Genomic DNA, 23,342 nt, shown 5'->3' on the forward strand with positions numbered 1-23,342 from the left:
CTGTGTCCTTGGGTCTTAGTTTCATCTTCCAGAATCGGAGTGTGGATGGAATTTGCTGTATACCACATATTAATCTTTAATATATACAAGACTACAAGAATTTTCTGGAGTTAACTATACTGTTTTAAAATTGGAAAATCCACTCTAGGGAACTTAGGGACAGAATATAAATAAGGTACATTTTTATTCTCAACAAAAACATTAAATACCAAATATTTTTACTTACCAAGAACCTTCCACTTTTTCCTGACCTTTGAACTAAAATAATCCATTCATCAGCACCTTTGTCAGCAACAAAAAATCTCATTATAACTTCAGTGTACAGGGTACTATACTAAGTGTTGGTGCTTTCACACTTGCCTCTTTTCTTAGAGGCTATTACAAGAGACTAGGAGAAAATCTACTCTTAAAACATGCATATGTCTCAGGAGAAGGAATACTCAAATAAGTGTTTATATCTGACATAAGTTGAATATTCCAAAAAGCGGGTCTCTGTGCAGTAAAATGCTGAGTATAGGTTTGATGGTGCCCTGTAGTTAATGTTATATTGTATGAGGAACAATTAACATGACCAGAACTCCGTGACTGCTGAGACTGATTATATAAGTAGTTCTTCCATGAACTGACCAGTTTCTTGCAGTAGCATCACTTTGTTGACCAACTGAATGAGGAGGATAAATGCAGAACAAGTATTTCATTTTTGTATGAGGAAATCAAGGGGTATGATCAGTCTTCCTAGACTTAAAGATATGGCTACTAAGTTTTCTCATGGAATCCTTGACATCTTTATTTCTAAGGGTATAGATCACTGGATTCAAGAGGGGAGTGAAAATGGTATAAAATAGAGAGCCCTTTGTCTATTGGGAAGTTTGTGAAAGGCCAGACATAGATGAAAATGCACGGGCCAAAGAAAAGGGTCACAACAGTGAAGTGGGCACTGTAAGTGGAGAGTGCTTTGGAGGACCCACCAGAGGAATGTTGCCAAACAGCGACCAGGATGATAGTGTAGGAAATCACCAAGAGGATGAAACACCCCAGGGCAATCATACCACTGGTTGAGATCATGAACACTCCCAGAATGTATGTGTCTACACAGGCGAGTTTGATCACCAAGGGGAGGTCACAAAAGAAGCTGTCCACTTCATTGGGTCCACAGAAGGGCAGATTCACAGTAAATGCTAACTGACTCAGATTATGGAAGATGCCAACAATCCAGGAAAGTGTTACCAGCCCAATGCACATTCTTCGGCTTATAATGGTTAAGTAACATAGAGGTTTACATATAGCCACATATCTATCAAAAGACATAGATATCAGCAGTACAATCTCAGCACCCCCTAACAGATGCAGGAAAAATATCTGGATGATGCAGCCTTCAAAAGAGATGGCTTTGTGCTCACTGAGAAAATCTGCAATCATTTTGGGGGTGGCAAATGAAGCCAGAGACATGTCAATGAAGGAGAGATTGCCCAGCAAAAAGTACATGGGGGGTGAAGGCATGGCTCTGACACGATGGTGAGCACAGTAAGGAGGTTACCCAATACAGTGGCTGCATAGACTACGGAGAAAAACAGGAAATAGAACATCTGGTGTTCCCAAGAACTGGAGAGACCCTGTAGTATGAATTCAGTTATGACTGACTGATTATTCCAGGCCATTCAGTCTGATTTCTGGAAGATCTCTGACATTTCCAGATGGGAGGAGAACTAGGAAAAAATACAGTGATCAAATTCAAAGTGAGATTTTTTCTGCATGAAAAAATTTAGTGGCAGCCCACTACCAGATAGTTCCCTGTTTTATCACTTCCCTGCTCACAGTGGTCAAATATTTCCCCATGGTCTTCCAGATATCTTAATTGATTCAAATGGAGATTAATTCTTATGACTTAGAAATTTGCTTAGAAGATGCAAATCTTCATAGAAAGAAACAAAAATTCAGCTATTTGAAGATTTACTCCTCAGTTTATAAAATACCTAAAAAAAAAATTCACAGCTAACTTCCAACAAGTTTTGAAGGGAAAGGGAATGGTAACCTTTTTCAAAAACATCATGATGACTGAAGGACTGAACAACATTTGAGAATCATGATAGATGATTAGTGGGAAACAAAAGTGGAAAGGAATGTGGGCATTTTCTCCTTACAGTGGTTAGGATAAAGGGATAGAATATAAGGGGAGAGAAAATGGCTATAGAGAAACATAATATATTCCAATTTTCTAATGGAGATTGTCCAGAATAAAAATGAAATAGCCTCTCATTTTCAGTTCTTCATTTCAGTTATGCAGATATAAATAACCCTTGTTCCACACCACCAAGGCCAAACATTTTTCAAAGGTTGGTGAACATGATGTAGCTAGAGCCTGAAGGTTTCATACATTTCCAAGTATATTTTACATAGAAAGACCATTAAGTAACATGCTGCCTGAAATCAGATATTTTTTAACTGCTAGATTTTATAGACTTTCACCAAAGCAGTTTGAAGCAGAAAACACTTCCTGTTTCAGGAGTTCACTTGGAACAAAGAGGAGACAGGTTTATATAGAGACAGAAGATGATAATGGTGAATCTAGGAGAAGTTAGATAATACTATATGCCTCAAAAGTTAAAACTAGACTTCTTAGGTAAACTAGTTCCCACTGAGATCTGAGACTTTACAAACTACATTGAAAGCCAACTGAGAGGATGTCTACTTAAAGTTCATGATGAACTCCTTTCATCTTGCCACTAAACTAAGCTTTTTCCTTTTTTCTTTCTCAAAACTTTGCCATTAGTATATTTTAAATGAACTAAGACTAAACCAATTTATACATGCCATTACCTGTACTTGCTGGCTTTTTCCCCCCTGAAGTTTGGGTACCCCTTCTTTAATCCCACACTGTTCTTCTGACTTTATCCATTCCAGAAACTTTTAGATTTGTTTCTGCACCCACATACCTGATATTAAAATGGATGTTACAACTCTCACTTAAATTGGCATAGCAGAAATAGCAGCAGCCTAAGATTCAGAAAATGTGAATTAAAATCTCATCCTAGATATGTAAGATAAGATAATATACAAAATCAACTGGTACCTTGATTCTTCATAAATAATATAAGTGGGGTGATCTGGATGATTTTAAGATCCTTTCCACACATGTATTAATATTGCAATATTCAACTAGTACTTGCAAGTAATGACAATTGCTCCAGAGTGACCTCAGATCAATACTGTGCCTAATTTCTAAGTAAGGGAGGCTCACAATCCTTGGGACCTTTGTATTTATAATGTCTGTTTGGTAAGAATCCATTCAGTAAACTACATGGCATGAAAAAGACCAGCGGCTGCTTGGGGAATAAACAGATGCTCAAGTTGCAGTGAGAGTTATTAAAACACTCAAGTTAGCTTGGTCAGAATTAAAGATGGATCACAAAATATTATGATTGTTCTTAAGTGCTTTATGTACACTGAATGGATATTGTGGGGGCAGGGAAGCCATAAGGGATAACTGTTTTCTTGGACCACAGCAAGGTCAAGTAAGATCTATTAATTTGACTTGTGGAATTACAAATGTTATCTCTCAGTTCCTCCATTAATTTTTAAGGATAAGGGCTGTGTTTCCCTGTTTGGAGAAAAATTTATACTGTAAATAATAGAATCAATGAGCGGTTGAGAGTTTACATATTATAATACTCACTGGAATCATTATAGAGTAGGGGAAGAAAACAGAAATGAAAAGCAAAGAAATATCTGACACATTCTAAATATATAAAGGATGTTAAGTGGTTATCAAGCTTTAAATATCTCTACATAATCAGAATGATAACCAATAAAATTTAAATGACTATTAAATATTTCTCTATTAACAAGAAATTTAAAAATATTTACATTGTTCTTAGCTTGTACACATAAGGTGAAAGGAAATAATTTGGTGAAACTACATTATATGCAGCTGGTATAATATCAAGAGCACTGGATGTCAGATTTGGAGGCCTGGGTTCACATCACAGGGCAATATTTTACTATATTATCTTGAATACATTACCACATTATTTTGCATTTTAATTTCCTCATTTGTAATGAGAAATATAAAACATACTCAGTTTCAGAAAAAATACTCAGTTTTTATGTAGTGAATTTTAAATGAGATAATACTAATTTCAAAGGATATGCTAATCCAGGAGGAGGAGCAAGATGGCGGCAGAGGAGGAGACCTAAATTTCATCTGGTCCCAGGATTTCAGCTAGATAGGGATCAAACCATTCTGAACACCTACGAACTCAACAGGATATCAAAGAAAAGAATAGCAGCAACTCTCTGAACAGAAAATTGACCATTTTCTGGAAGTCTATTTTTAAAAATCTTTTTTATTTTTTATTTTTAGAGTCATATTCTATCCCTTCATAGTAGTTAACCTTATTTTTGGAATATATATAAGTTGTTCTCTCTTCAAAATTTTGGGATACAGTTTCTTCTAACAGACCAAAATATACACTAAATCTCTACTGTATAGCTTTGTTCTAGTCTCCTGCCTGATCACATTCTCTCCCCCTCCTTTTGTTTTAAATTTCTCTTCTTTCTTTTTTCAACCAGCTTCTTATCAGTTCCTTTTATAAAATCTTTTATAATTTTCATCTTTACAGTCATATTCCATCCCTTCATCATATTTACCCTTATTTTTGTACATATATAACTGGTTATCAAGCTTTTAATATCTCTACATAATCAGAATAATTTTTTTCTTTAAAATTTTGTGAGGCAGTTTCTTCTAACAGACCAATATATGCCCAAAATCTAGTGTGTGGCACTGATCTATTCACCAGCCTGATCATACTTGAGCATATTCTTTTTTTTTTTTTATCTTTTTCTTTTTTTTCTTTCTTCTTTCTTTCTCTTTCTTTTCCCCCAGTTTCAGGACTCTTCTGATTTGTGTAGTGTATATTTTTCTGGGGTCATTGTTACCCTGTTAGCATTTTCTTCTCTCATTGATCTATTCTCCTCTGGACAAAATGACAAGATGGAAAAAATCACCTCAAAAAAAAGAAGAGGCAGTACCGACTGCCAGGGACATAATCAATAAGGACATTAGTAAGATGTTGGAACTAGAGTTCAGAATGATGATTTTAAAGATGCTAGCTGGGCTTGAAAAAAGCATGGAAGATATTAGAGAAACCCTTTCTAGAGAAATAAAAGAACTAAAATCTAACCAAGTCAAAATCAAAAAGGTTATTAATGAGATGCAATCAAAAATGGAGGCTCTAACTGCTAGGATAAATGAGGCAGAAGAGAGAATCAGTGATATAGAAGACCAAATGATGGAAAATAAAGAAGCTGAGAAAAAGAGAGATAAACAAGTACTGGATCACGAGAGCAGAATTCGAGAGATAAGTGATACCATAAGACGAAACAATATTAGAATAATTGGGATCCCAGAAGAAGAATGAGAGAGGGACAGAAGGTATATTGGAGCAAATTATAGCAAATTCTATGCCTGTTTCCTTCCCTAGTTTGGGGAAGGAAACAGGCATCAAAATCCAGGAGGCACAGAGAACCCCCCTCAAAATCAATATAAAGAGGTCAACACCCCAACATCTAATAGTAAAATGTACGAGTCTCAGAGACAAAGAGAAAATCCTGAAGGCAGCTTGGGACAAGAGATCTCTAACCTACTATGGTAGAAACATTAGATTGGCAACAGACCTATCCACAGAGACCTGGCAGGCCAGAAAGGACTGGCAGGATACCTTCAGAGCACTAAATGAGAAAAATATGCAGCCAAGAATACTATATCCAGCTAGGCTGTCATTGAAAATAGAAGGAGAGATTAAAAAGCTTTCAGGACAAACAAAAACTAAAGGAATGTGCAAAAAGACCTTTGAGAAAATGAATACCAGGAAAAGACATGGATAGTTCCATTATGAAACCCTATTATAAGGACTATATTAAATAAGGTAGTGTGTATGTGTGCAGATAAAATAGTATGTGTGTGTAAACACATAAAATAATAGACTACTATATACATTATATATAACGTATATACAGAAACCAGCCCTACAAGAAATCTTGAAAGGGGTCCTCTAAGCAAAGAGAGAGCCTAAAAGTAACATAGACCAGAAAGGAACAGAGACAATATACAGTAACAGTCACCTTACAGGCAATACAATGGCACTAAATTCACATCTTTCAATAGTTACCCTGAATGTAAATGGGCTCAATGCCCCAATCAAAAGACACAGGCTATCAGATTGTATAAAAAAACAAGAGCCATCAATATGCTGTCTGCAAGAGACTCATTTTAGACCCAAAGACACCTCTAGATTGAAAGTGAGGGGGTGGAAAACAATTTACCATGCTAATGGACACCAAAAGAAAGCTGGGGTGGCAATCCTTATAGCAGACAAATTTGATTTTAAACCAAAGACTATAATAAGAGATGACAAAGGACCCTATATCCTACTTAAAGGGTCTGTCCAACAAGAAGATCTAACAATTGTAAATATCTATGCCCCTAACATGGGAGCAGCCAATTATATAAGCCAATTAATAACAAAAGCAAAGAAACACATCTACAACAATACAATAATAGTAGGGGACTTTTGCTCCCTCCTCACTGAAAGGGACAGATCATCTAAGCAAAAGATCAAGAAGGAAATAAAGACTTTAAATGACACATTGGACCAAATGGACTTCACAGATATATTCAGAACATTCTATCCAAAAGCAACAGAATACATATTCTTCTTCTCCAGTGCCCATGGAACATTCTCCATAATAGATCACATCCTAGGTCACAAATCAGGTCTCAACCAGTACGAAAAGACTGGGATCATTCCCTGCATATTTTAAGACCACAATGCTTTGAAACTAGAACTCAAATCACAAGAAGAAAGTTGGAAAGAACTCAAATACATGGAGGCTAAAGAGCATCCTACTGAAGAATGAATGGGTCAACCAGGAAATTAAAGAAGAATTTAAAAAATTTATGGAAACAAATGAAAATGAAAACACAACTGTTCAAAATATTTTGGATGCAGCAAAGACTGTCCTGAGAGGAAAGTATATAGCAATACAAGCCTTTCTCAGGAAACAAGAAAGGTCTCAAATATACAACCTAACTCTACACCTAAAGGAGCTGGAGAAAGAGCAGCAAATAAAGCTAAAACCCAGCAGGAGAAGAGAAATAATAAAGATCAGAGCAGAAATCAATGAAATAGAAACCAAAAGAACAGTAGAACAGATCAACGAAACTAGGAGCTGGTTCTTTGAAAGAATTAACAAGATGGATAAACCCTGACCAGACTTATCAAAAAGAAAAGAGAAAGGACCCAAATAAATAAAATCAGGAATGAAAGAGGAGAGATCACCACCAACACCAGAGAAATACAAACAATTATAAGAACATATTATGAGCAACTATATGCCAGCATATTAGATAATCTGGATGAATTGGATGCATTCCTAGAGATGTATCAACTACCAAACCTGAACCAGGAAGAAATAGAAAACCTGAACAGACCTATAACCACTAAGGAAATTGAAGCAGTCATCAAAAATCTCCCAAGAAACAAGAGCCCATGGCCAGATGGCATCCCAGGGGAATTCTACCAAACATTTAAAGAAGAATTAATACTTATTCTTCTGAAACTGTTCCAAAAAATAGGAATGGAAGAAAGACTTCCAAACTCATTTTATGAGGCCACCATTACCTTGATCCCAAAACCAGACAAAGACCCCATCAAAAAGGAGAATTACAGACCAATATCCTTGATGAACATGGGTGCAAAAATTCTCACCAAAAAACTAGCCAATAAGATCCAGCAGTACATTAAAAGGATTATTCACCATGACCAATTGGGATTTATCCCTGGGCTGCAAGGTTGGTTCAACATCCTCAAATCAATCAATGTGATACAATACATTAATAATAGAAAGAAGAAGAACCATGTGATCCTCTCAACAGATGCAGAAAAAGAATTTGACAAAGTACAGCATCCTTTCTTGATCAAAACTCTTCAGAGGATAGGCATAGAGGGTACATACCTCAATATCATAAAAGCCATCTATGAAAAACCCACAGCGAATATCATTCTCAATGGGGAAAAACTGAGAGCTTTCCCCCTAAGGTCAGGAACATGGCAGGGATGTCCCCTATCACCACTGCTATTCAACATAGTATAGAAGTCCTAGCCACAGCAATCAGACAACAAAAAGAAATAAAAAGCATCCGAATCGGCAATGAAGAAGTCAAACTCTCACTCTTTGCAGAGGATATAATACTCTATCTGGAAAACCCAAAAGACTCCACCCCAAAACTGCTAGAACTCATACAGGAATTCAGTCAAGTGGCAGGATATAAAATCAATGCACAGAAATCAGTCGCATTCCTATACACCAACAACAAGATGGAAGAAAGAGAAATTAAGGAGTCAATCCCATTTACAATTGCACCCAAAACCATAAGATACCTAGGAATAAATCTAACCAAAGAGGCAAAGAATCTGTACTCAGAAAACTATAAAATACTCATGAAAGAAATTGAGGAAGACACAAAGAAATGGAAAAACGTTCCATGCTCATGGACTGGAAGAACAACTACTGTGAAGATGTCAATGCTACCTAGAGCAATCTACACATTTAAAGCAGTTGCTATCAAAATACCATCCACTTTTTTCAAAGAAATGGAACAAATAATCCTAAAATTTGTATGGAACCAGAAAAGACCCCGCATAGCCAGAGGAATGTTGAAAAAGAAAAGCAAAGCTGGTGGCATCACAGTTCCGGACTTCCAGCTCTATTACAAAGCTGTCATCATCAAGACAGTATGGTATTGGCACAAAAACAGACACATAGATCAATGGAACAGAATAGAGAGCCCAAAAATGGACCCTCAACTCTATGGTCAACTCATCTTCGACAAAGCAGGAAAGAATGTCCAATGGAAAAAAGACAGTCTCTTCAACAAATGGTGTTGGGAAAATTGGACAGCCACATGCAGAAGAATGAAACTGGACCATTTCCTTACACCACACACAAAAATAGACTCCAAATGGTTGAAAGACCTCAATGTGAGACAGGAGTCCATCAAAATCCTAAAGGAGAACACAGGCAGCAACCTCTTCGACTTCAGCTGCAGCAATTTCTTCCTAGAAACATCACCAAAGGCAAGGGAAACGAGGGTAAAAATGAACTATTGGGACTTCATCAAGATAAAAAGCTTTTGCACAGCAAAGGAAACAGTCAACAAAACCAAAAGACAACTGACAGAATGGGAGAAGATATTTGCAAATGACCTATCAGATAAAGGGCTAGTATCCAAAATCTATAAAGAACTTAACAAATTCAACACTGAAAGAACAAATAATCCAATCAAGAAATGGGCAGAAGACATGAACAGACATTTTTCCAAAGAAGACATCCAAATGTCCACCAGACACATGAAAAAGTGCTCAACATCATTCAGCATCAGGGAAATCCAAATCAAAACCTCAATGACATACCACCTCACACCAGTCAGAATGGCTAAAATTAACAACTGCGGAAATGACAGATGTTGGTGAAAATGCGGAGAAAGGGGAACCCTCCTATACTGTTGGTGGGAATGCAAGCTGGTGCAGCCACTCTGGAGAACAGTATGGAGGTTCCTCAAAAAGTTGAAAATAGAGATACTCTACAACCCAGCAATTGCACTACCGGGTATTTACTCCAAAGATACAAATGTAGTGATCCAAAGGGGATGTGCACCCCAATGTTTATAGCAGCATTTTCCATAATAGCCAAACTATGGAAAGAGCCAAGATGTCCATCAACAGATGAATGGATAAAGAAGATGTGGTATATGTATATGTGTATATATATATATACACACACACACACAATGGAATATTATGCAGCCATCAAAATAATTGAAATCTTGCCATTTACATCAACTTGGATGGAAGTGGAGGGTATCATGCTAAGTGAAGTAAGTCAATCAGAGAAAGACAATTATCCCATGATCTCAACTAATATGTGGAATTTGAGAAACAAGGCAGAGGATGATAGGGGAACGGAAGGAAAAATGAAACAAGATAAAACCAGAGAAGGAGACAAATCATAAGAGACTCTTAATCTCAGGAAACAAACTGAGGGTTGCTGGAGTGGAGGGGGGTTGGAGGGATGGGGTGGCTGGTTGATAGGCTTTGGGGAGGGTATGTGCTATGGTGAGCACTGTGAATTGTGTAAGACTGTTGAATCACAGACCTGTACCTCTGAAAAAAATAATACATTGTATGTTAATTAAAAAAAAATACAGTGGTCAAAAAGAGGCTAACCAAGAATCTAGTATCAACCAATGGAGATCTATCAAAGAAAAGTGGCACTTCTTGATCCCATTTCAATTATTTCACATTTCTCATCTTCCCTTTCTTTTTTTTTAAGGTCTACTCAGATTATTTATCCTCTAGTCAATTTAAGTAGTTTGTGTATTTCTAGGAATTTATTTCACCTACGTAATTTATTGGCATACAATTATTCAGAGTATTTATTATAATCTTTTTTAGTTCTGTAAGGTCAGTAGTGGTAATCCTTGCTGAGTTTATGTTTGTCATCTGACTCTTATCTCCTTTTCTCTTTGTAGTCTAGGTAATAGGTTGTCAATTATGTTGATCTTTTCAAAGAACATTTGGTTTCATTCATTTTGTCTATTAATTTAATATTTTCTATTTCATCAGTTTCTGCTCTAATCTTTGTTATTTCCTTTTGCTTGCATTAAAAGTTTTGTCTTTTTTCCAGTGTCTTAAAGTGGAAGATTAGGTTATAGATTTGAGATCTTTATTCTTTTTATAAATATAGGTGTTTACAGCTGTAAATTTCTCTGTAAACAGTGCTGCTTTAGCTGTATCCCATAAGTTTGGGTATGTTGAGTCTTCATTTTAATTCACCTCAAAGGATATTCTAATTTTCCTTTGATTGCTTCTTTGAGTTGGTTATTTAGAAGTGTATTGTTTAATTTCCACATATTTGTGAGTTTACCAAATTTCTTTTTTTTAATTGATTTCTATTATTCCATTAAGTTCAGAGACCACATTTGTTACTATTTCAATCTATTTATGGATATTTGTTTTATGGACTAGTATATGGTCTATTCTGAAGAATGAGCCATATGCACTTGAAAACATATATACTGCTGTTTGGTGAACTATTCTATTGATATTAGATCTAGTTGGTTTATACTATTGTTTGAATCTTCTATTTCCTTGATGTTCTGACTAGTTGTTCTACCCATTTTTGAAAGTGAGGTATTGAAGTCTCCAACTATGATCCAACTATTACTGTTGAATTGTCTATATCTCCCCTCATTGTTGTCACTTTTACCTTCACACACATTGGTGCTCTGATATTAGGCTCCTATAGTTTATGATTGTTCTATCTTCCTTATGGATTGACCCTTTTATCATTATAAAATGTCTCTTGTTATCTCTAGTAGATTTTTGTTTTAAAGTCTATTTTGTCTGGGACACCTGGGTAGCTCAGTGGGTTAAGCATCTGCCTTCGGCTCAGGTCATGATCTCAGGGTCCTGGGATTGAGTCCCGCGTCAGGCTCCTTGCTCAGCAGGAAGCCTGCTTCTCCCTCTGCCTGCCTCTCCCCCTGCCTGTGCTCTCTTTCTGATAATAAATAAGTAAATAAATAAATAAATAAAATAAAGTCTATTTTGTCTGATGTTAGTATACTCACTACAGCTTTTCTGTGGTTGTTGTTTGCCTGATATATCATTTTCCATTGATTAACTTGGAATCTCTATCTTTGAATCTACAATGTGTCTCTTTTAAACAGAATATATCTGTATCTTATTTTGCTTTTTATCCAGTCTGACAATTTGTCTTTTGATTGGGTTATTTAATGCATTAACATTTAAAGTTGGTATTAATATTACTGGATTTACATCTGCCATTATGCTTTTTATTTTCTCTATGTCTCATGTTTTTTTAATTCTTCTACTTCACCTTTACTATTTTCTTTTGCATTGAATATTTTTAATGTAGTTAAGCTTCTTTAATGATTTTAATTTTTTTCTTTTTGAGAGGGGGAGAGAGGGAAAGAGGTGGGAGAGGAGCAAAAGGAGAAGGAGAGAGACTCTTAGGTCCACGCCCAGTGCAGAGCCCAACACAGAGCTGGACCTCACAACCCTGAGATCATGATCTGAGCCAAAATCAAGAGTTGGATGCTTAACTGACTGAGCCACCCAGGCACCCCTATTTTTCAATTATTTCCTTAGTGGTTGTTCCAGGTCTTACTGTATATCTTAACTCATCAGCATCAGCTTCAGATTTATATCAACCTTATTACAGTGAGAACTAGAAACAGTACTTCTATATAGCTCTATTCCCTTTTCCTCTTTTTTGTGATATTATTGTTACACACATTATACCTATAAATGTTATACTGTTACAATTATTACCTTATATAATCTTTTTAATTTTTAATTTATTTTTTTTAACCTTACACCAAGGGAGGAATCTATTTATTTTTTAAAAGTTTTTATTTAAATTCCAGTTAGTTAACATACAGTCTAATATTAGTTTCAGGTGTACAGTATAGTGACTCAACACTTTCATAAACACCTGGTGCTCATCACAAGTGCCCTCCTTAATCCCTATCACCTATTTAATCCATCCCTGTACCCACTTCCCCTCTGCCTAGTGGATAAAGAATTCTTGGCTGCACATTTTTCCCATTCAACATGTTGAATATTTCCTTCCACTCCTTTCTGGCCTGCTATGTCTCTGGACAGATCTACTGTGTCTTCCCTTGTAGATTAGGGGCCTTTTTTCCCTTGCTGCTTTCAGGATTCTTTCCTAGCCTATTTCCTTGTATATTTTGTGAATTTGACTATGATATGCCTTGGTGATGGCTGGCTTTTGTTGAGTTTAATGGGAGTTCTCTGTGTTTCTTGGATTTTGATTACTGTGTCCTTCCCCAGATTAGGGAAGTTCTCAGCTATAATTTGCTTGAATAAACCTCTGCTCCTTTATCTCTCTCTTCATCTTCTGGTACTCTTATGATATCAATGTTACTATGATTTACTAAGTCACTGAGTTCTCTAAGTCTACCTTTGTGGTCCATATCCTTTCTTTCCCTCTTCTTTTCTGTTTCATTATTTTCCATAATTTTATCCTCTATATCTCTGATTTGCTCCTTTGCTTCACCCATCCTTGTTTTTAAGGTCTCCATTTATGTTTGCATCTCGGTTATGGCATTTTTAATTTGGCTTGACTTGATTTTAGTTCTTTTATCTCTGCATCAAGGTATTCTCTAGTGCATTCTATGCTTTTTTTCAAGCCCAGGTAGTATCCTTATAATCATTGTTTTAAATTCTAGTTTGGACATCTTACTTATATCTGTATTGATTAAATCCCTGGCTGTGAGTTCTACCTTGTGTTCATTTTTTGGGGGTGAATTCTTCCATCTTGTCATTTTGTCCAGAAAAGAAGAAAGAGAAAAAAGAACAACAAAACCAAAAAGAAACAAACAAAAAACCAAGACAAAGCAAAAAGAAAAAGAAAACAAAAACACAAAACAAGAAAACAAACAAAATCTAGATCCTGGGTGTGTTTTGGTTTGCTTGTTAAAAAGAATCTAGATTCACCCCCCCCAAAAAAAAACAAAACCAAAATATATGAAAAGAATATATAAAAAAATCTAAAAAATTAATAAAAAATTTAAAAAGGTACTGGAAAATATAAGAAAATAAATGAAAAAAATAATAAAAATAAAAGAAATAGGGGCACCTGTGTGGCTCAGTCAGTTAAGCCTCTGACTCTTGATTTTGGCTCAGGTCATGATCTCAGAGTCCTGGATCTAGCCCCACATCAGGCTCTGCACTCAGTGCAGAGTCTGCTTGTCCCTCTCTCCCAACTCTCTTTCTCTCTCTCAAATAAAATCTTAAAAAAAAAAAAAAAAAAGGAAGAAAGAATAAAGGTAAAAAGGAAGCTCAATCCTATTTCCCCTAGCACTGAAGCTTTGCCAGCACTCTATGATCAATAAACTTGGTGTGAGTGAGTTGTTTATGCTGGTCCTCTCTCGGAGGGGTCTGGGGCTGATTCTCAGGTGGACTTCTTTCAATGGAAATGCTCCTCCAGGGCACAGCTGGGGCGGGGCTTGGTGTAAGTGCCTCCCACCACGACTAGGTGGTGCTGTTTTCCTCCTTGAAGGCTTTCAGCACTGATGGGCAGGATGAAAATGGCTGAGCCCTGCTCTCTAGCCTGGGAGGTGAAAGTTTACGCCCCCTACTCTTCAGTGAGCCCTCACAGAAAAGCAATCAATCACCCTATTTGTTTTTTCTGGTTTCCCTATGAACCCTATGTTCACCTTGGCCATGTCTGAGCCTTTTTATCTTAGGCGCATGAATGAGTTTCAAAATTCCAATTTTTAGGGACATCTGTGGCACGGACCTGCACTGTTTCTCTGGAGTAGGGGCTTGCCAGGCTTGCCAACTGGTCCAAGGAAAGCAGTTGCACAACTGTGTTGTGGTTCGCAGTTTATACCAAAAAGTTGGCACAAAGATCCACTCCCCTCAGCCAGCTTCCCAGCTCCTATGCCTGGGAACACCACAGCGCCTTGGTGTCACCTGTTCTTCCTGCAACCCAGGGGATCCTCAGACCACCCTGTCACTCCTGGGATTTTGCCCCACTTCACCATGTGAGCACCTTTAATCCAGGCATGTCCCCCAAGGCAACCAACTAAAAAGTTCAGATTTTGTGCTCCGCTGCTTCTAAAGTTTGTGGTAGCCTCCATAAGCAGGCTCTCTCCCCACCACTGCATCCATAGCTATACTCCCAAGTGAACTTCCACACCTCCTTCCTTCCAAAAGGTGGTTGCTTTTCTACTTACAGACTTGCAGTTTTTGTTCTCTCAGACCTCCAATTGACTTCTTGGGTGTTCAGAATAATTTGATAACTAAGCTGTGTTTGAGGGACAAACTCGGGATCCTCCTACTCCTCCACCAGCTTAACTCCTCCACCTGTGTAATATAGACATTGTAAAAAAATTTGTTCTTCTAATCCATGAGCATGAAATGTCTTTTCATTTCTTTGTGTCATCTTGGATTTCTTTCATCAGTGTTTTATAGTTTTCAGAGTACAGGTCTTTCACCTTTTTGGTTAGGTTTATTCCTAGGTATTTTATTATTTTTGCTGCAATTGTAAATGGGGTTGTTTTCTTAATTTCTCTTTCTGCTGCTTTATTATTACTGTATAAAATGCAACAGATTTCTGACATTGGTTTTGTATCATGCAACCTTACTGAATTCATTTATCAGTCCTAGGTGGGTTTTTTGGTGGAGTCTTTAAGATTTTCTATAAACAGTATCATGTCATCTGCAAATAGTGAAAGTTTTATATCTTCCATATCAATTTGGATGCCTTTATATTTATTTGTTGTTGTTGTCTGACTGCTGTGGCTAGGACTTCCATTACTATGTTGAATAAAAGTGGTGGGAGTGGACATCCTTGTCTTGTTCCTGACCTTAATTGAGTTAGATGTTACTTGTGGGTTTTCCATATATGGCCTTTATTCTGTTGAGGTATGTTCTTCTAAACCCACTTTTTTGAGGGCTTTTATTATGAATGAATGTTGTACTTCGTCAAATGCTTTTTCTACATCTATTGAAATGATCATATGGTTTTTATCCCTTCTCTTATTGATATGATTGTTGTATCACATTGGTTGATTTGCAAATAGTGAACTACCCTTGCAATCCTGTAAATAAATCCCACTTGATGGTGGTGAATGATTTTTTTTTTAATGTATTGTTGGATTTGGTTTGCTAATATTTTGTGGAGGATTTTTTGCATCTATGTTCATCAGAGATATTGGCCTGTAGTTCTCTTTTTTTGTGGTGTCTTTATCTGGTTTTGGTATCAGGTTGATACTAGCCTCATAGAATGAATTTGGAAATTTTCCTTCCTCTTTGATTTTTTTGGAATAGTTTGAGAAGAAATATGTATTAACTGTTCTTTAAATATTTGGTAGAATTTGTCTATGAAGCCATCTGGTCCTGAACTCTAGTTTGTTGGAAGTTTTTTGAATACTGATTCAATCTCCTTGCTAGTAATCACTCTTCAAATTTTTTTTTAAAGATTTTATTTATTTATTTGAGAGAGAGAGAACGAGAGACAGAGAGCAGGAGAGGGAGGAGGGTCAGAGGGAGGAGAAGCAGACTCCTCGCTGAGCAGGGAGCCCGATGCGGGACTCGATCCTGGGACTCCAGGATCATGACCTGAGCTGAAGGCAGACGCTTAACCATCTGAGCCACCCATGCACCCCCAGTCTTCAAATTTTTTATTTCTTCCTGCTTCAGTTTTGGGAGGTTATATGTTTCTAGGAATTAATCTGTTTCTTCTACGTTGTTTAATTTGTTGGCATATGATTTTTCATAATATTCTCTTACAGTTTATATTTCTGTTGTGTTGATTGTTAGCTTTCCTCTGTCATTTGTGATTGTGTTTATTTGGGCACTTTCTCTTTCTTTCTTGATGAGTCTTGCTAGAGGTTTATCAATTTTTTTAAAGATTTTATTTATTTATTTGAGAGAGAGAGCATGAACTGAGAGAGGGGCAGAGGGAGAGGGAGAAGCAGACTCCCTGCTGAGCAAGAAGCCCAACGCAGGGCTTGATCCCAGGACCCTGAGGTCAGGACCTGAGCCAAAGGCAGATGCTTAACCAACTGAGCCACCCAGGCACCCTGAGGTTTATCAATTTTATTAATTTTTTCAAAGAACCAGCTCCTGGTTTCATTGATTTGTTCCTTTTTTTTTTTAAGTTTCTATATCATTTATTTCTGCTCTAATCTTTATTTCCTTCCTTCTCCTGGTTTTAGGTTTTATTTGTTGTTCTTTTTCCAGCTCCTTTTGGTGTCAGGTTAGGTTGTTTATTTGAGATTTTTCTTGGTCTTTGAGGTAGGCCTGTAATGCTATAAACTTCCCCCTTAGAACCGCTTTGCTGTGTCCCAAAGGTTTTGGACCACTGTATTTTCATTTTCATTTGTTTCCATGTGCTTTTTGAGTTCTATGATTTCTTGGTTGACCCATTTATTGTTTAGTAGCATATTATTTAACCTCCATGTATTTGTGGTCCTTCCAGATTTTTTCTTGTGGTTGATTTCTACTTTCATAGCACTGTGGTTAGAAAAGATGGATGGAAAAAAAATGCATGGTATGATTTCCATCTTTCTGAATTTGTTGAGACTTTGTTTTGTGGCCTACTATGTGATCCACTCTGGAGAATGTTCTGTGTACCCTTGAAAAGAATGTTTATTCTGCTGTTTTAGGATGAATATTTTGAATATATCTGTTAAATCCATCTGGCCCAATGTATCATTCAAAGCTACTGTTTCTTTGTTGATTTTGTTTGGATAATCTGTCCATTGATATAAGTAGAGTGTTAAAGTTCCCTACTATTAATGTATTACTATCAATTAGTTTATCTTTGTTATTAACTGTTTTATGTATTTGGGTGCTGTCATTTTGGGTTACATAAATATTTACAATTATTATATCTTCTTATTGCATTGTCCTCTTAATGATGATATAGTATCCTTCTTTGTCTCTTGTTACAGTGTTTGTTTTAAAGTCTCTTTTGTCTGATAGAAGTATTGCTACTCCAGCTTTCTTTTCATATCCATTTGAATGATAAATGTTTCTACATCCCTTCACTTTCAATCTGCATGTGTCTTTTGGTCTGAAATTAGTCTCTGTAGGCAGTATATGGATGGGTCTTGTTTTTATTTTATTTTTTTATGTTTCATCTTTCGACTGCAGGACTTAGTCCATTTGCCATTTTAATGATTATGTTCCTTGGTGTGGACCTCCTTGGGTTGATTTTGTTGGTGGCTGTCTGTGCCTCCTGGATCTGGATGTCTGCTTCCTTCCCCATATTAGGGAAGTTTTCAGCTATTATTTCTTCAAATAAATTTTCTGTCCCTTTTTCTCTTTCTTCTCCCTCTGGAATCCCCATAATGTGAATGTTATTTTGCTTGATAATGTTGTTGAATTACCTTGACCTACTCTCATTTTTTATTATACTTTTTCTTTTTGCTGTTCTCCTTGGTTGCGTTCCGTTACTCTACCAGCTCACTGATTCATTCTTCTGTTTCCTCTCACCTAGTATTTATTCCCTTTAGTGTATTTTTTTTTTTAAGATTAATTCATTTGAAAGAGAGCACATGCATGAGTGGGGGGGAGGGGCAGAGGGAGAGAGAATTCTCAAACAGACTCCCTGCTGAGTGTAGAGCCCAGTGAGGGGCTCAATCCCAGGACCCTGAGATCATGATCTGAGCCAAAATCAAGAGCCAGCCTCTTTAACCAACTGAGTCACCAAGTGCCCCACTCTAGTGTATTTTTTTTTTAAAGACTTTATTTATTTCAGAGAGAGAATGAGATAGAGAGAGAGCGCGCAGGAGAGGGGGAGGGTCAGAGGGAGAAGCAGACTCCCTGCTGAGCAAGGAGCCCCATACGGGACTTGATCCTGGGACTGCAGGATCATGACCTGAGCCGAAGGCAGTCACTTAACCAACAGAGCCACCCAGGCGCCCAACTCTAGTGTATTTTTAATTTCAGTTATTGAGTTCTTCATCTCTGATTGTTCTTTTTTATATTTCCTTTCTCTTTGTTGAAGATTTTTCTGAGATTCTCCACTCTTTTCTCAAGTCCAGTGAGAATATTTATGACCATTACTTTGAAACCTTTATCAGGCATATTGCTTTTCTCCATTTATAATTAAGCTCTTTTGCTGTGATTTTGTTCTGTTCTTTCACACTCACACACCCACACATATATTAAAAGACTTTTTTTACTGAGGATATTTTTAAGATTCATCCATGCTATAGTATGTATCACTCTTCATACTTCATTTCATTTTATGGCTAAGTAGTAATCCATTGCAATCATGGCTGTACCACATTTGTTCATTCATTTATCAGTTGATAGATGTTTCCACCTTTTGGCTATTGTGAATAGTACTGCTATGAATACTTGTGTATAAGTTTTTGACACAAAAAGAGTACAAAATAGAAAGAAGTGAAAAATATTCAAATACATATAAATAAGAAAATGCATCATCTCCCTACCCTCCATTCTCTTTGTGAGGTAACAAATTTTTAATAGCCTAGTTTGCTTTGTTATTGTTTGATTTTACAAAATCAAGATCATATAATACACATTATTCTTCAGTTTGCTTTTCACTTGAGATTACATTGTGGACATATTTATTTACATTAGTATATTCTTTTTTTTTTAAGATTTTATTTATTTATTTGTGAGAGAGAGAGAGCACATGAGAGGGGGGGAGGGTCAGAGGGAGAAGCAGACCCCCCGCTGAGCAGGGAGCCCGATGCGGGACTCGATCCTGGGACTCCAGGATCATGACCTGAGCCGAAGGCAGTCGCTTAACCAACTGAGCCACCCAGGCGCCCTACATTAGTATATTCTAATTAAGCTTTTCTTTTTAGGACAACTGCATTTTTTTTTCTTTCAACATGCTAATCAGTTATCTTGCTCCGGCAAATAACTTGCACTGTTTTATTCCACATGTGCATTTTTTTCTCTTACCAATCAAGATTTTAGTTTTCATTCTAGGTCAAGCTCATGATATTTCTTCTGCAAGAACATTTTCTTGATTAATTAAGCACATTATAAATTTTCCTTTACCTAAAATTCCATTCACTCATGATCTCCGAGAATTGTGTGAACATTAGATTTATTTGTCTGTATTTTTTCATTAATTATTTTACTGATGGGTATTCAGTATCTCCAAACAAATAATAAATTACTTGAAGCAGAGGTGAATATTTTTGGATTTTATTCTCTGCTGCCTCTAGAATGGGGTTAGATAATCAGAAGTGCTTATCAAAACTCATTGATTTGATATTTCTGGCTACCTCTTAAATGGTGGCTTTTCCAACTTCCAATCCCTGAATCTCTCTGGTCCAGGTGAAAATAATCATTGTAAATTCCCAAAAGACTCTTAATATATATTCCTGTTGTGAACCAAATAACACCAACTTTGCTATTTAATGAATCCCATTGCAAGATGTTTTCTTGGTCAATCCCCAAGTTCCTACAACATACATTTTATCTAGAGCTGCTAAACAACTAATGATTCAACTAGGTCATTTCTTTATATTTAAAATTACCTCCTATATGCTATCAGAGCCTACTTAACACTGAATAACCTAAAGCCCTGATTCTACTGTAGATCTGGTAAGCTTAAGTGTTTTACAAATGATTTCTACTGAAAGATTTTAAATCTCTGCCATTCCTACTTCCAATCTCCTAACCCTATTCCTTGGAGCTGAGATAAATAAAACAGTTTATATATGTTGGCAGATACGAAGGGAGAATTCAAACAGGGAGAGACTAAAGAACTTAATCTTTGAGCTCTTTCCATTAAAAATGATGTGATATAGTCTTTAGGGGACAAAGGTAAAATTTTAAGTCATAGGATTATAAATATTTGTAAGAGGAACAAACTCATACTTTAACAAAAGGAAACCATGAAGAAAAGTTAAATGCCTTTCCCTGGGCTATATGACTATATAGTAGTAAACTTGGTAATAAAGCAGTCTTTTTACATTGGATTCTTACTTATTTTCTCTGTTTCTGATGGGTTCAACGAGATAATTTATCTGTGAATATATTAAAAATCTTCTCTGGAAATTTACAAGCTCTGCAACCGTTCATTGAAATCTTTCTATAACGTCACTTATATGTGATATAACTTTTTTTAAAAAGACTTTTTATTTATTAATTTGAGAGAGAGAATGAGATAGAGAGAGAGAGCATGAGAGGGGGGAGGGTCAGAGGGAGGAGCAGATTCCCTGCTGAGCAGGGAGCCTGATGCGGGACTCGACCCTGGGACTCCAGGATCATGACCTGAGCCGAAGGCAGTTGCTTAACCAACTGAGCCACCCAGGTGCCCTGTGATATAACTTTTATATGTTCTTTCAGTAAGGATATTCTTAGGGATGAGTTCTAAATGACTAAATTGTGTGTGTGTGTGTGTGTGTGTGTGTATGTGTGTTTAACACATCGTCATCCCAGAGTAAGTGCTTACTTAATGTTAGCTATATCTTTAAGATTATATAGATGAACAGATGGACAAATACGTAGGTAAGTAGATCCTTCTGGATGATATAATCTCAGTTTGATTGCTATTTAATACCAAAAAAGAAAGTGTTATTTTCAACACCTATGACTTCAGGGGTATTTTGCTATGATCTCTAATATCCAAAATTATCTTTCAAACCAACATACCAATGAAGATGGAAAGAATAGTAAAGATAAGTTTTCATAGAGAAACCAAAGTCTATGAAAGTGGATTCTTGTACCTTTTGTTTAAATAGAATCATACTTTCTCTCTTTTTTTTTTTTTTTTATATAGGTTTTCACCTATCTATCAGGACAATGGATGTGGCCAATAAGTCTGTTTCTGAATTTGTTTTGCTGGGACTCTCTAATTCCTGGGAACTGCAGCTGTTTTTCTTCATGGTGTTTTCCTTGTTTTATGTAGCAACAATGGTTGGTAATAGCCTCATAGTCATCACGGTTATAGCTGACTCTCACCTACACTCTCCTATGTATTTCCTGCTTACTAACCTTTCCATCATTGATATGTCACTTGCTTCCTTTGCCACCCCTAAGATGATTACAGACTACCTCACTGGACACAAAACCATCTCCTTTGATGGCTGTATCACCCAGATATTTTTTCTACACCTTTTTACTGGTACTGAAATAATTTTACTTATGGCCATGTCCCTTGATAGGTATATTGCAATATGCAAGCCTCTCCGCTATGCTTCAATCATAAGTCCCTGGGTGTGTGTTGCCCTCATGGTGGCTTCCTGGGTTGTGGGAGTCATGCATTCAATGAGCCAGGTCATATTTGCTCTCACACTACCATTCTGTGGTCCCAATGAAGTAGACAGCTTTTTCTGTGACCTTCCTGTGGTGTTCCAGCTGGCTTGTGTGGATACTTATGTTCTGGGCCTCTTTATGATCTCATCTAGTGGCATAATTGCCTTATCCTGCTTTATGCTTTTATTCAATTCTTATGTTATTGTCCTGGTTACTATCAAGCATCATTTTTCAAAAGGATCTTATAAGGCCCTTTCTACCTGCACAGCTCATTTCATTGTCGTCGTCATGTTCTTTGGGCCATGTATCTTCATCTATATGTGGCCACTAAACAGTTTCCTTATAGATAAGATCCTGTCTGTGTTTTATACCATCTTTACTCCTATTCTGAACCCAATAATTTATACCTTAAGGAATCAAGAAGTGAGGACAGCTATGAGGAAACTGAAAAATAGGCTTCTAAGTCCCAACAAGACAACTCCTTTGCATTATTTTTAGTCTTAAATTCTAGCTCTAGTTAACTTCCTAGGCATTGTATACCACAGTTTTTGTGTACACAGCATTGTGACTAGGCTTTTACTTCTGGAGTTCTCACCAAATCGTAATTGAATCAAATTGCAATCAAATTGTAAATATTAAAACTACTCTCATATATTTAAAATACATGTTAGATTTTGGAAAAGCAAATTGACAGAAACAATTTCTTCCAGAAGCAAAGACTCTCTATAAAAATGCCAAGAGTCCCTGTTCCAGGTAGGAGATTCAATATTAATAATCTAGTCACTGGAAAAGATGAACAAAAAGTATGAAGAGGAAGTATTAAAGGGAAACTAGAAGATAATAGCATTTATATACAACTTGTCACTGAGAGGCACCTTGCTGGCTCAGTTAGTTAAGCGGTTAAGCCTCCAACTCTTGCTTTCTGCTCAGGTCATGATCTCAGGGTCATGAGATAGAGCCCCGTGTTTGGCTCCATGCTCAGCACGGAGTGTGCTTAGGATTATCTCTCTCCCACTCCCTCTCTTCACCAACCCCCTCACCCCAGCTCTCTCTCTCCCTCCCTCTCTCTCTAAAAACAAAACAAAACAAAAAACAAAACAAAGCAACTAATCACTGAGTTACTTAGGGAGTTGTCCCTAAAGTATGGCAAATTAGTAAGATTTCTATAAGCCTTAGAAACTCTATACTGCTATAGGAGTATCTTCTGACAGGCAGTGATTTCCTACATCTGTCCCTGAATCATTCCTACTTAACATTTAAAACAATGTGTAATCTTTTTTATTGAAGAAAACCCTAGACATATTTCATTACGAATGATGATGATGTCCAAAGCCAATGCATAAGTAGAAGAGTCTCCACCACTCACTTCTATCTAGTAAGCCAAGAAATACAGCCATGACAACTTCTGATAATGCATTATGAATACATAGGCTGAAGAATTCTGTAAATTAGAAAATATTATGAAATGAGTTTCAA

At 36.6% G+C, this 23,342-nt stretch overlaps 2 protein-coding genes across 2 annotated transcripts; one reads left to right on the top strand and one right to left on the bottom strand.

Moving 5' to 3' along the window:
* Positions 1–713: 713 nt before the first annotated feature.
* Positions 714–1,658, bottom strand: LOC118003329 (olfactory receptor 4K3-like). The gene is given in 3 exon segments (XM_034994223.1): positions 714–843; positions 845–1,490; positions 1,493–1,658. Coding segments are annotated over 3 exon segments (942 nt in total).
* A 19,755-nt stretch (positions 1,659–21,413) lies between these two features.
* On the top strand, positions 21,414–22,364 carry LOC118003247 (olfactory receptor 4K2). The gene has a single exon (XM_034994085.1). The coding sequence runs from the start codon at positions 21,414–21,416 to the stop codon at positions 22,362–22,364; it is 951 nt and encodes a 316-aa protein (XP_034849976.1).
* The last annotated feature ends 978 nt before the right edge of the window (positions 22,365–23,342 follow it).

The sequence above is a fragment of the Mirounga leonina genome, unplaced genomic scaffold (assembly GCF_011800145.1).
Source record: "Mirounga leonina isolate KUSES-001 unplaced genomic scaffold, KU_Mleo_1.0 Mir_91, whole genome shotgun sequence".
In the NCBI taxonomy this organism is placed as follows: domain Eukaryota; kingdom Metazoa; phylum Chordata; class Mammalia; order Carnivora; family Phocidae; genus Mirounga; species Mirounga leonina.